Source organism: Vombatus ursinus, unplaced genomic scaffold (genome assembly GCF_900497805.2).
Source record: "Vombatus ursinus unplaced genomic scaffold, bare-nosed wombat genome assembly UNPS02014817.1, whole genome shotgun sequence".
NCBI lineage: Eukaryota > Metazoa > Chordata > Mammalia > Diprotodontia > Vombatidae > Vombatus > Vombatus ursinus.
This window is the reverse complement of record NW_020954595.1, coordinates 12,727,542-12,740,967: the sequence shown is the minus strand read 5'-3', so window position 1 is coordinate 12,740,967 and position 13,426 is coordinate 12,727,542. Positions and strand designations below refer to the sequence as shown.

The 13,426-nt window shown below is 55.9% G+C and overlaps 1 protein-coding gene and 1 non-coding gene across 2 annotated transcripts in view; both read left to right on the top strand.

Annotated features, from left to right (window-relative positions):
• The first annotated feature begins 481 nt into the window (after positions 1–481).
• Positions 482–13,426, top strand: part of IARS (isoleucyl-tRNA synthetase) — a 39,738-nt gene continuing 26,793 nt past the window's right edge. Inside the window, exons 1-9 of the mRNA XM_027835819.1 lie at positions 482–559; positions 3,684–3,809; positions 4,415–4,571; positions 4,812–4,931; positions 5,808–5,890; positions 6,263–6,380; positions 9,317–9,464; positions 11,166–11,253; positions 11,453–11,513. Coding sequence (XP_027691620.1) covers positions 3,691–3,809; positions 4,415–4,571; positions 4,812–4,931; positions 5,808–5,890; positions 6,263–6,380; positions 9,317–9,464; positions 11,166–11,253; positions 11,453–11,513 — 894 coding nt within the window. The 5' untranslated portion in view covers positions 482–559; positions 3,684–3,690. The remainder of the gene's footprint in view (positions 560–3,683; positions 3,810–4,414; positions 4,572–4,811; positions 4,932–5,807; positions 5,891–6,262; positions 6,381–9,316; positions 9,465–11,165; positions 11,254–11,452; positions 11,514–13,426) is intronic.
• LOC114023351 lies at positions 1,269–1,408 on the top strand. The gene has a single exon (XR_003566774.1). It is a non-coding gene; the product is annotated as a small nucleolar RNA SNORA84 (small nucleolar RNA).

The following is a 13,426-nucleotide window of genomic DNA, read 5'->3' as shown; positions in this document are numbered from 1 at the left end:
GGCGGCAGGTTCTTGACTCCAGACCCCGCCAGGAAGATCAGTGGTTGGGGCCTGCAGCCTGCAGGCAGGGTGGCCCTAGGCACGTCACTGCCCCGGGCCTGCCTCAGCTTCCCAAGCTATAAACTGAGGATAACAGCACCACCCCCCAGGGATGTTGGGAGGATCAAATGAGGTCCTGTTTGTAAAGCGCTTTGCACCCTTAAAAGCGCTACCTAAACGCTAGCCATGATTATCGAGGCTACTAATTTCTCAGAAAGGGAAACTGAGGCCAGAGAGGGCGAGGGGCCGCCAGAGAGGGCGAGGGGCCACCAGAGAGGATCGGCTTTCTCAGCCACCCCAGGTCAGGCGCCCCAGGAGGATGCTGCCATGGCCCCGCCCTCCGGCGTCCTCCCCGTTGCCAGGACACCGCTCCGCCAATCGGCCGCCGCCTTGTTGGCCGGCCTCGGCCCTGAGCGCTGATTGGCTGCGCCGGCGGCCCGGCCCGCCCTTCCGCTTCCGCTCATGCTTTCCTCCGCTTGCATCATTCTGCCGGGGTCGCCCAGCCGCCGGCCGCCCGCAGGTGAGTGCCCCGGGCCCGGCAGAGGGAGGGCGCCCGTGTCCGGCTCTGGCTGCGCCTGGGGGCCCCTCGTCTCTCGGGATCTTCTTTGCGGCCCTGGGCGCTACACGTGGACGGAGCGGGAAGCCGTAGGGCCCAGAAAGGGGGGAAACTGAGGTCCGGAAAGGTTCAGCCGCGTGGTCCCTCGGGCCTTGCTGCAGGGAGGGGCTTTCCTCACCGGGAGTGCCTTGACCCAGTGACGGCAAAGGTCGGGGCCCTTCCCCCTCCCCCCCCCAGGGTGCAGGTCCCCGGTGCCAGCCAGTTCCCGCCCGCTGCGTGCCTGTGCCCCTTTCTGTAAAGTGGGGGTCATGAGAGCGGTGCCCTCCAGGGTGGGGTGAAGGGCAGAGGGGTTAATGGCATTTGTGAAGCAGCGGCAACGTGAGCGCCAGCGGGCATCCTCCTGGGCATCCTCAGGCCAGGGCAGGGGTCGCCCTCGGGGCCTGGGCTTTGCAGACACTTCCTCCTTTCCCCTTTTGGAAGGCTGGGTTAGCTCAGCCCTACTGTGTGCCAGGTCCCGCCCTCTTGTGGTCCCTCTGGGTGGCCCCCCCCGGGGTGGGGGAAGGGCGGCAGGAAGGACCCTTACCCTCCCCCCCCAATATCCAGGCCTGGAGATGGTGCCGGTGCCAGTGCCGGTCCGGTCCTGGCTCTGCCCGCCCCGCCCCTGCTGGGCATGGCCCCGTGGTTCCTGGACGCTATGATGTCAGTGTAGCTCGCCAGGCTGTGAAGAAGGGCCCAGAGCAAGCAGGCGCAGTGATGTATGCGTGGGGGCTGCGTCCCCCTGGCAGCCCCCACAGCCCGGTCACTGGAACACGTCAGCGGGCAGAGCTCAGGCCAGGGCTGCCAACAACGGGGGCTTGGAAGAGAGGCCGCAGGTGCCAGGGACGGAGAGCAGGGCCGTGTAGCAGGGACTAAAGCCACGGTGCAGGGGGAGGGTCCAAGCTCCCCAACAGGTCTCTCCTGGCTTGGGAGAGAGAGAGACCCGGAGCTGAGGCAGGGAGGGGGTTGCAAGACCCCCTGAGAATGTGCCCTGCATGCAGCAGGAGGGGGGCTAGAAGCAGGTCGTGGAGTGGGGGGGGGGGGCCGGCCGTGGGGAGGAGGGACCTGCTTACAGACCCCCAGCCAGCCAGACTAAGAAAACCAGTCCCTGGGGCTTCATCTGGAGGTCTTAGCCTGTGTCTCTGGCCCAGATCTGGGCCCTCCTCGGACTCTTAGACCCCCTGGCTTTTCTGCTTTTGACAGTGAGGGGTTCTCCCTAATTAGAGGGAAGTGATCGGGTGGCAGGTGAGCGCTACCTGGGCACCCTCTCTGCGCAAGGTAGGACGTTGGACTTGGAATCAGAAGACCTTGCTGTGTGACCCTGGCCAAGTCACATAACCTCAGTACCTTTGGTTTCCTCCTCTGTTAAATGAGGGGGCTGAGCTCAGTGGCCGTCCCATCAGGCCTGAGATCTCAAATCCTTTGCTTCTCTGCAGAAACAGGCAGTGTTGTAGGTTTTTAGTTGAAAGCTCTGACACGCAAGCCTCTGGGTGGGAAGCTGGTGTCTAGTGGGCAGGACCAGAGCTCGGGCTGTATCACAGAGCTGGCCATTGAAGCCATAGAAGGCCATGGGATCACCGGGGGCGACCAGAGGAGAGAGGCTAGGGTTGAGGAGGGAACCTTGGGGGCTGGGGCAAGAGGGAGGCCAGCACAGAGGGACGGGGCCTGTCCGAGAGATGCCCCTGAGGCAGCACCAGCAGGTAAGGAGGCCCGTGGATTGTCACTGGGGCCCTTTTGGGGCCGACTGAAGCCTCCGTCTGGTCGCCTTCTGGGAATCAGTCTGATTTGGGCAGTTTTTTGCCTCTGCCCTTGCTCTTAGCTTATCACAGAACCTGCACCCAGTGGACTGTGGGCTGCGTTCCTTCATTGTCGATTTAGGGGAGCGCCCAGGCCCGGTAGAGGGCCTCGAGGCCGGTCCCCTTCTGGGAGGGCTGGGATTCAGCCCCAGGCCTTCAGTCTGAACCCAGAGTCCCACTGGGACTGATGAAATAGATGAAATGATTCAGCAAGATCTTCTGGGACAATGCCTGGATATCCCAGGTGGTCGTGGCTTCCCAGGCCTGCTTGCTGCCTGGTTCTGTGCTGTGTTCTAGATGGCTGAAGTCAGGGCAGGAGGGTTGGGGGGTGGGGGAGCCCTGGTCATCAGCACAGATGGGCACAGACTCTCCCGTGCACTCCCTCAAGGATGGAGACAAAAAGCAGATGACAAAGAGCCTGCCCAGTGAAGGTAGCTGAGAACCTGAAGAATTGTCTTTGGTGCCCCGTATGCAAGAGGTGCCTAATAAATGCTTATTGGTTGGATGGAATGACTCAGCAGAAGGCAAGAGCACTCGCACTGGGGAAGAGGTGCTTGGCCTAGCCTCCAGCCTGTGTCCTGCTGGTGTCCTTTGGGCAGAGGTCTCTTGGCTTGAGGGGGGCCACAATGCCTGGGCAAAAGTGGCAGCTGCTGCTTTTTCAGCAGCCCTTGTGTGGGAGACAGCTAGTGTTTCTGTAAAGGGGAAATCGTGTCTCCAAGAGGAAGAGAGCTTTCTTTTATAAGATTAAATCCATCACGATAGTTTGCCAAGGGCTGCATGCTCAGGAACACACCCATTTTGCAGATGAGCTGATAAGCGTCTGGTAGAATTGGAAGCCAGTTCTCCCTGCCTCTGTGTCGGGCATGCCATGCTCTGGACCACTTCTTGAATTGAAGCCTCAGTTATTTGGTGACACTCGATGTTATTTCTAGGAAGGCAACTGTGCTCAGCGCAGCCCTTGGGTTCTTGGCGGGGTCCAGGAGTACAGGGTTCTGGGGCCTCGGCCGCACTCTCTCATCCGGCAGGATACTTGGCCGGGGCTCCCTGGGACAGCTGCACCTCTAGCGTGAGGGCCCGCGTGTGCCACCGCTGGCTCTCCTTCCTGGGTGGCGGGGTGGCTGTGGGATCGATCCGCTCGGCTGCATTTCTGGCTGGCTCTGTGCTTACCCAGCCCCGTTGACAGCCACATGTTGGGAGTGGGGGTGGACCTTGTGTTCGAGGTGACAAAGAGTGACGCAGAGCTCTTCTCTCTCCAGCAACAAAATGGTCCAGCAGGTCCCAGAAAACATCAGCTTTCCTGATGAGGAAGAGAAAATCTTGGAGTTCTGGACGCACTTCAGTTGTTTCAGGGAATGCTTGAAGCAGTCCAAAAACAGACCCCGGTGAGTGGACGAGCGCAGCCATGCTGTGAACCTGTTTCCTTGAAATTAATCCGAGTGGCCTCACAGCCACCCCAGGCCTTTTCAGCCTAGCTCTGAGCTGGGCTTCTCCAGAAGTGCCAGTCACATCCTGTCCCGAGCCCCGAAGGTGTCCCCTTGCTTGGGCAGGGGCTGGTGTCCAGACTTCAGATCCTGGCTTTCAGGCCCTCCCTTTCCTGGGCTCCCTCCCTGTCTTGCTCCCGTCCAGATCTCCCACCTCTTCTCTCAGAGTGTTCTCTGTGCTACCTGCTCAGGTGACGCACAGCTTTGCTGACTCTCTTGCATTGTTACTTTGTTACCTTGTTTCTAGTTCTTTCCCCAGCCAGACCAGAAACTCCCTGAGGGGAGGACTGGCCAGCCTGGCTGGGTCGCATCTCCTCCCTTGTGCAGATGGGGCGGGGTGGGGGGGTGGTGGTGCTTGCTAGCCAGCTGTTTGTCGTGGCTATTGCTAACTCGAGTCTTGCTTCGGGCCCCCTTTGCCCTGCCGTGGGCCCCGGGTCTGGATGTCAGTCCTAACATGCTTTAAAATGACAGGACGATGTCCTCTTTCTCCTCGTTGCCTCCCACAGGTATACCTTCTACGATGGGCCTCCATTTGCGACGGGGCTTCCTCACTATGGACACATCCTGGCGGGCACCATCAAGGACATCGTCACCAGATACGCTCACCAGAGTGGGTTCCACGTGGACAGAAGATTTGGCTGGGACTGCCACGGCTTACCTGTGGTACGCTGGGGCTCTGGCCTCCCTGGCAGTGCGCTTCTCCAGGGTTCTCTTGGCCTCCTGACGCTATGCTGTGGCCTCCAGCAGGTGCTCTCTGGAGCCTCTCCTGGCCCAGTAGAACGTGGATGTGGGGTCTCATGGCATTAGAGCCTCAGTAGGGAGCCCCTTCACAGACCCCAAATGGCAGGAGAGTGGGAGCCCCGTGGGAGGCAGGCTCAGTCCCAGTGCATCTTTTCTTTTCAGGAATATGAGATCGACAAGTCCCTGGGAATCAGAGGGCCAGAGGATGTGGCCAAGATGGGCATCGCTGAGTACAATCGCCAGTGCAGAGGAATCGTGATGAGATACGCGGCTGAGTGGAAGGTACTGAGAGTTGGGTGGGTCTGGAGACTCTTCCCCAGTGTCTGAGGCAGCCGAAGGGGAGGGAGGGTCCTGCTGGGGTATCCTGTAATGAAGTTGGAACAACAGCAGCCTTGCCCCAGAGCTAGTCAGTGGCCAGGAGAAGTCTCGAACCTGGTCCGGAGTTCTGTCTGATATGCTGTGCTTTGGAAAGAGAGCAGGAGGGCCAGGACCCCCACGCCCACCGCCCTTCGCTTTTTAAAAGATTTATCTCATTTTTAATTCATGGAATAGAACAAGCATTTCCATAACATAGCAGAACTTTTTACGTTTTTAAGTTTTTTTTACATGAAACTGTAAATCTGTTGTGTACAACTTGCTGTTCCTTTCAAATATATGATAAAGATATCAGGTCACTTTCTTCTCTCACAAATGTGTATATGTGTAAAAGTCATTCTAGATATGCTTCTGCTTATCAGTTCTTTCTCTGGATGCAGAGAGCATCTTTCTTAATTTGGGGGTTTATAATAGTCAACGTAACTTATTTTCTCAAAGATGTCCTTAGAACAAAATTGCTATTACCACATATGATGTTTTCACTGTTCTGCCCTCGTTATTTCATGTAAGTCTTTCCACGTTTTTCTAAAATCATTGAACTCATCGTTTCTTATAGCACAATAACGTTCATCATATACCACAACTTGTTCAGCCATTCCCCAGTGAATGGGCATCCCCTTAATTTCCAGTTCTTTCCCCTCCTTTAGTAGGAGGTCCCAGGCTCACCCACCGCCCCGTGAGCAGTAGCTCCCTCCCGTGGTAGGCAGATGAAAGAGCCTGGGAAACTCTCCTGGAGATGGCAGACACTGCTGCTCACTAATGACCTTGTTCCTACTTCACCAGGTCACCATCTCCAGGCTGGGCCGCTGGATTGACTTTGAGAATGACTATAAAACCCTGTACCCCGAGTTCATGGAGTCAGTGTGGTGAGTTGGGGGCTCGTGCTGGGCCATGGCTAGGCCTCTCAGAAGCTCCAGGCTTGGGACAGCAGGCCAGGCTGGGCTACTGGGGCTCCCCTTGTAGGTGAGATTTTTGTCAGTGCAGCCCCACCCCCACTCGACCTGCCAATCCCCCAGCTTCTCCCTCTGCCTTCCTCAGCACATGGGTTTGTCCCTCAGGGCCAAATAATCCACTGGCCACTCTCCCTTGTCCACACTTGGCTAGGCCAATACAGACATTTGCAGAGGAGGAGGAGGCGGCCCCTGCAGTCTTGGTGACTGTGGGCCGGTTGGCAGGAGAGAGTGGTCCGGGCGGGCTGCCCTTTCCTAGGAAAGTTGATGGGTTTCCTGCGTCGCCAGGTGGGTGTTCCGGCAGCTCTACGACAAAGGGCTAGTTTACCGCGGTGTGAAGGTGATGCCCTTCTCGACAGCCTGCAACACTCCTCTCTCCAACTTTGAGTCCCACCAGAACTATAAGGTAGGCTGGGGAGGGCGGAGGTGAGGCGGGCTGGTCAGAATGGCCAAGTGGCGTGTTTGCTTTAGTAGAGCAGAGTCAAAAGCACCGGGTGCAGCCTACCTACATGGGGTCCAGGAGGCCTCAGGTCAGGGGCAGATGTGTTCTTCGGTGGGAGGACCCTGGACTATTTCGAGCTCTGTCCATTCGTTTTGGGCCCTTCCTCACCTCCCATTTCACCATCTCCGTCTGGAGGTGTGAATATGCCCCTGAATCACAGCTCATTTGCTCCTGGCTCTTGGCACATCGTTCTTTTCCTGCTTATTGACCTTGGGGCGTGTGTGTGTGTGTGTGTGTGTGTGTGTGTGTGAAGGCGAATGTTTGGGGTACAGGGGGTCCTTCTGTCATTGAATTCCCTGGGGCATACGTCCGTGTTGAGATGGTGAGACAAGAGAACAGGAGGAGTTGGGTGACTCTGTTTACACACTTGTACATCGCATCTCCCCTGGGCTGTAAGTGCAGGTACTACTTATGGACCCAGGCACACCTTGACCAGCCCAGGAACCGAACTGGGTGCGTTTCTGACCCTCCTAGGACATTTGGGCCCCTGCTCCCTGGGGCTGGCAAGCCTGACCTTCCTCTGGAGCTGGGACCAGGGGCGTTTTTTCAGGACCTTAGGACCAACTGGGGCATTGCTTTGCCTTTGGTATTGATTTTTTTTGACTCTTACTGCCACCTTTGAGATCCCTTTGAGTTGCATTTCTTTTATTGGTGATTTAAAACCTTTTTACTCTGTGGTTGTTGACAATTTGCATTTCTTGTTGACTCTCTGGCTTGGTGATAGGTCTCCATTGACCCTAGATTTTGGGCGTCAGACTTTTAGTAGCTGTTTGACCAAAAAGATGTATGTAAAGCCAGAAACTGCACCATGATTTGTGATGGAGAAGCCCTGGATGCTTGCCCAGTAAGATGAAGGGAGAGTGAGGGTGCCTATTGCTGTCTATGCTGATGTGTGGCGTCTTTAGTAAAAGTCTGACATTAGCATTTGGAGTCGGGGGTGGGCATTGGTCCAGCCATTGGTGACGGAAAGGGGCTGTCTGTGCCCCAAAGGGTCCAAACCGCTGCCCCTGCAATAGCCTGACGCTGGTGAACACAGATGTGCCCGGTGATGGGGCATGGGGGAACATGATATGTGTGGGAGGGTAGAGACAAGTGTGGTGAATGAAGGTGATGGCACATTCCTGGGCTGGCATCCGTGAGACAGGGAGAAACCCCAGAAGGCTCCCATGAAGTGATGCAGAGAAGAGGGAGTAGAGCCAGAAGGGCCACGCAGAGGGACTCACCCACCAGCGAGAATTCAGTCAAGGTTGATTAAGCATCTACTGTGTACGTGGCACTGTGCTGGACACTGGAGATACAACAGGAGGCAGGAGACAGTCCCTGCCCTGGAGGAGCTCCCAGTCTAGTGGGGGAGATAGTAAGCAAACAAAGAGGTAGAAACAAGCTCTATAGAGCATAAATAGGAAATAATGAACAGAGGGAAAGGACTGGAATGAGAGGGGTTGGGAAAGGCTTCCTGTAGGAGGTGGGACTTGAAGAAAGGAGGGAGACACAGGAGAGTTCAGAGCAAACACGTCGGGCAGTGGTCAGTGCCTGACAGCTGAGGTTCAAGTACCTAAAATTGGACAGTCAGGGTTAGCGGGAAGTCACGTGTAGTGTGAGTAAGCAGTGCTCGGCTTTTTTCATGGGAAGTGAGGGGTCTTCTTTAGCGCAGGCTGGAATAGGAGATAAGGTTGCCTGACCCCGTGCCTGTTCCAGTGGTCCCTCCTCCCAGGGTCTGGAGTCAGTCACGGAGCAGCTTGGGGCTCCTTCGGGGACCCACGGGCCAGGTTCTGTCAGCCTCTGCACCTCACCTCAGGTGGGCCCTCCTGACTGATGCATGAGAAGTCAAACCTGGAATTGGGGGGCTAGAGTTGTTGCCAAGATGGTGTATCCTCAGCAGCAGCCAAGATTTGGTGTATGTTTTTTATGTTGTTTTTGCAGAGGAGCCATTTCAAAAGGACTTTGGGTTTATGGGAAGGCACAGACAGGAGTGACCCAGGAGGCAAAGGCTTGTATGGCTAGTCTAAGATGCAGGCCTTTGCCCTCTCATCCATGACCGTTACTTACAGAGAAACCTCCCAGAAAGCAGTGAGAGCCTCTGAGGGGGGAAAGTGGGGCCTGCCAAGTCCAGGGGCTAAACAGACCTCCCATGGGAACCCCTTTGGCCTCTTTTTTGTTAGAATGAGAAAAGTTACTCTGAGAGGAGTGATTCAGCCTAGCTTGGAGACCCACCCCTGTTTGGCTGTGTGGGGTTGGGCAAGTCCCTTGTGGGCTTTGGCGTCTTCATTTGTAAAGTGGACAGCCCGGTTCTAACATTGGAAGGCTCCAGAGAAATGGTGTTTGTACAAGGGCTCAACAAATGTTAGCACTTGTGACCCATTCTGCTTTTTGTTCAGGAATAAGCTAAGGAACTGAGCTTTCTCTTGTCCTCATCTCCACATACTGGAACCACCAAAACCAGTAAGGGACAAGAAGTTAAAGAGCAGAGCCACCTGCTGGAGATGACTGTTTATTACAGGACATTGGGAAAGTGGGAGCTGACTACATTTGGCACACTTTGTTTCCTGAGGCAGGGATGTGTGTGATAAATTTTATAAACTTTTTTACAAAACATTTGAAAGGAAAAAAATTTGGGATAAGCTTTATTTGGAAAAGCATTTTCCCTGATGACCAGAGCTAAATGAGGCATTGTATCTGATTCATTCTTTTACTTGACAATCGCACTAAATATTTTCTGTGCTTGTTTGGAAAACAAATAGAATAAAAGATAAAAAAAGTGCTGAGTTTGCCGTCTAAAAACTGGTAAGTGGCACCCCTTTTCAAGATGATTTCTCCCTCCTGTTGCTTCTTCATTTCAGGATGTTCAAGATCCTTCAGTCTTTGTCACTTTCCCTTTGGAGGAAGATGAAGCTGTATCTCTGGTCGCATGGACCACCACGCCCTGGACTCTGCCCAGCAACCTGGCCCTCTGCGTGAATCCGGACCTTCAGTATGTGAAGCTTCAAGGCAAGTATGGGGTGTCCTCACTTGGCAGCCCGCATTGCTGAGATGGGGGGGGCTGCTTACAGAAAGCCCTACAACACCGCTGGCCAAACGACCATGTGGTCAGCAAGAGCTGTTGGTCACTATCCTTTAGGTCTCTCAGCTGTTTTACTGATGAGGAGGCTGGGGGAGGCAGGATTCAGCCCCTGGGACTTTCTCCCAAGGTGGATGTTGAGAAAGCTGCCCTTGGGGTCATCGTAGCAGTCCATCCACTAGCTTTTATCAAGCACCTACTGTGTGCCAGAGAGCTGAGAATGAAGCAAGCCTTAATGGCTGGAGCCCAACCCAAGCCTCCCAGCGTGCCTTGTTATTCTGTTATCCTAATGGAGGGACAAGGAGCGAACGTGCGATTAATACAAAGGGAATAGAGATCCCGTGGTGGCTCTGATCAGTGGGAGGTCCACATGTATTAAGCTCCCTGTGCTAAGTGCCTCTGGTCACGCCCATTCCGGTCTGTTCTTAGTCTCCTGCTCTATACCCAGCACAGGCCCCGCGGCCAGGCTGGAGGCCAGCCAGCCTCCTCTGGGTTTGGGCCCCATCCTTTGTGTCTCCCTCCACTCGCCTTTCGGGCTCTCCCCAGTGGCTGGTGGGGGTCTCCCCTTTCCCAAAACCAAACTGAACACAGCATCTGTGGCTGAGCGGTCACTCTGGCTCTAGCATCCCTGCACTCCACGCTGACGCAGCCCTCCTACCCCACCCCCCTCCGTCTTCAAGGCCAGTGCCAGCCAATGCCTCTCTTTCCTGAGGCATTGACCCTTGACGAAGGAAGGGATGGAGCCTCTGACTCGGTCTTTGGATGCCCCTGCAGGCCCTTGCTTATAACTGGTCCCATAGATATATGTGTGTGTGTGTGTGTGCGTGCGTGCGTGCGTGCGCGCGCGCGCGCACATGTGTGAGCACAGAGAACATGGCACCAGATAACCTGGCCCCATTCCACTTGAGAATTCTCTTACCTCTGACACAGATTTGCTAGGGAGGATTGATCCCTTCTTTGTGGAAGATGAATTCCAAAAGCTTCCATTACCACTGGCTTTTTAAGAACAGGCAGCTCGCCTAAGAGGTTTTGTCTGCTCAGCCTCAGCCTGCTTCCTGTCCTCCCAATCTCTGGCTGTGATCGCCTGGGCTCTGAGTGAAGGTGAATGTGTCCGAATAGAGGGTCACCAGTAGAGCAAGGACACTTCTCACTGGTTTAGTGCACTGCGTGTCTACAAAGGGCCTCGGCCCTTGAGGAGACTTTGATCCCCGCTCTTTTCTTGGTCTTGCTGGTTGGAGGGCAGGCTGGTCACTCTTCAGCCTTTCCGCCGCCCGTGGGTAGGCTTGGTCATAAGAGTCAGACCTAGAAGGACCCCAAGGCATCCTCTAGCCCCATGCGTTTCCTGCTGATCAATCACCCTTTGTGGGGAGGCCAGCATACCAGGGAGAGGAGAACCCTTGGTGTATGGAGGCCCAAGTGCCTCTGGAGCTGACCGCCTCAGGCCTGTTGGCTCGGTTCTGAGTTGCTGTCCTTTGGGTGACTTGAGCCATAAGGCATCACCTTCTTGTGAGCTCTGGTTTTTTTTCCATCCTCCCTGCTTGGAGCCTGGGGGTGACCCCAGGATTAGGGGCCTGTCAGCTGGCAGTTTTGTGCTAGTAGCTGACCCCTGCTTGCCTTGGCCGGTTTCCCAGATGCCGCTACGGGAAGGATCCTGATCTTGATGGAAGCCAGATTGGCGGCGCTGTACAAGTCAGAGAGCGACTACGTGATCCTGGAAAGGTGAGTGCACGAATCCCTGTGGATCCACCCCGTGCCTGGCCACATCCATCAGGGGTGAGCTGCACTGACGGGTGCGGGAGTCATGTCGCTGGGTGCCTCTCTTAGCACCACCGTCCCCTTTTATGGACAAATAGAAACCGAAAAGGAGCCTTGCACCTGCTACTTTCATTTTCATTGAAAACTCATTGTTCCCTCCTAGGTTTCCTGGCATTTCTCTCAAAGGCAAGCGCTACAAGCCGATGTTTGAGTATTTTGTGAAGGTGAGATGGCGTCTGGCTTCTCTGTGGCCCTTTTCTCCCACCCTCATTTGGCTCGGCCTGGAGCGAGGCAGCTGAGTGCCAGCCCTCGGGCCTTGGCGGCTGGATCTGAGGAGCGGCAGGAAGAGCCAGCCCAGGCTGAGCCGCAGGCCCGATTGCCAGCCCATTTAGCCTTGGACAGATCCCCCTCGGGGCCTAGGCTGGTGGCCTCCCCTGCTCAGGAGGGGAGGGGCTGCACCATGGCTGGCAGGCTAGTTGGACAGACTGGCCCAGGGACCCTCAGGCCCTTCACCCTGAGCCTGGGGACAGAGGCGGTCACATGAGGGCCTGTGTTTGTTCTTGGGGGTCAGATTTCATTTCAGCTGACTCAACCTGGCGCCTTCCTCATCCCCTCACGGGGGCAGGTCTCCTTTCCCCGGGCACTGGGGGGACCTCGGCTGCTGAGTCCAACCGGTCCTCCCCCCATCCTACTGAGGAGGAAACGGGGGCCCAGCAGGGAAAGTTGTTTGCTCTCGGCATGGTGACACCAGGCCCTGGCAGCCCCCTTTCCCGTGCTTGGCTTCAGAAGATGGACTCCAGAGGTCAGGGGTGGGGGCAGGGGTCTGGCTGGCCAGCTGCTGATCTTGGGGCAGTCTGGAGGCATTCAGGGGCCGCAGGCTGTGAGCTACGGTGCTGGGGGGTGGGCTTGGGGGGCCAGGAGGCAACATAGGAGAAGCTACAGCCCCTGCCTGGTCTGGGTGTCAGGCTGCATTCTGGTTTTTGGTTTTTTTTTTCTTTTTGGTGAGGCAATTGGGGTTAAGTGACTTGCCCAGGGTCATACAGCTAGTAAGTGTCAAGTGTCTGAGGTCAGATTTGAACTCAGGTCCTCCTGACTCCAAGGCCAGGGCTCTATCCACTGCGCCATCTAGCTGCCCCTGTCAGGCTCCATTCTGGATCCCTGTGTTGGGAAGGATGTGAGTATGTGTGCGCACGTCCAGGGAGCGTGACAGCTTGGACATGGGCTGGAGGAGGGGGGGGGGACACAAAGGCAGCAAGGTGGTTCAGTGGGTAGAATGCCAAGAGACCCAAGTTCAAATCTGGCCTCAGGTGCTTATTGGCTAGTGACCCTGGGCAAATCCCTGAACTACTGCCTGCCTCAGTTTCCTCTTCTGTAAAATAAGGATAATAACAGCACCAACTTCCCAGGGTTGTTATGGGTATCAGATGAGATCATATTTGTAAAGCAGTGGGCCCAGTACCTGGCACATAGTAGGGACTTCATCCCTTTGCTTCCTCTTCTTCCTTTCCTCCCTCCCTCCTTCCTTCCTTCCCTCCCTCCCTCTCCTTCCTTCCTTTCTTCCCTCTCTCCCTCCTTCCTTCCTTCCTTTCCTCCTTCCCTCCTTCCTTCCTTTCCTCCCTCTCTCCCTCATTTTCCTTTCTTCCTTCCCTCCCTCTCTCCCCTTCCTTTCCTCCTTACCTCCCTCCCTCTCCTTCCTTCCTTTCCTGCCTCCCTCCCTCCTTCCTTCCTTTCCTCCCTTCCTCTCTTTCCCTCCTTCCTTCCTCCCCTGCCTTCCCCTCAGAGAATCTCCTGCATCACTCACATTCCAAGTCCAGCCCCCATCGCCATGTTTTGTCCCAGTGGAGCCTGGGGTGGGCCTGACAAGAGCCAGTTCATACTTGGTGCGTGCAGAGTCCCCTCCCCCAGCTGCTGTCCTGAGGTGGGGGGTGGGGTGCTGCCTTAGGAGGCAGTGGGCGGTTCCCCCCTTCCCAGCACAGCCTCGAAGGCCTTTCCCACTTGGGATTTCTGGGACTTCCTTTGGGCATGATTCTGCCTGGGCTGGTCAGTGCTGGTGACGCTGCAGACTCGGGGTCTCGGCCAGCTTTGGGAGAAAGTGTGTTTCTTACTCGTTTGGTCCTCACAAAGCTGCTGATGTTTG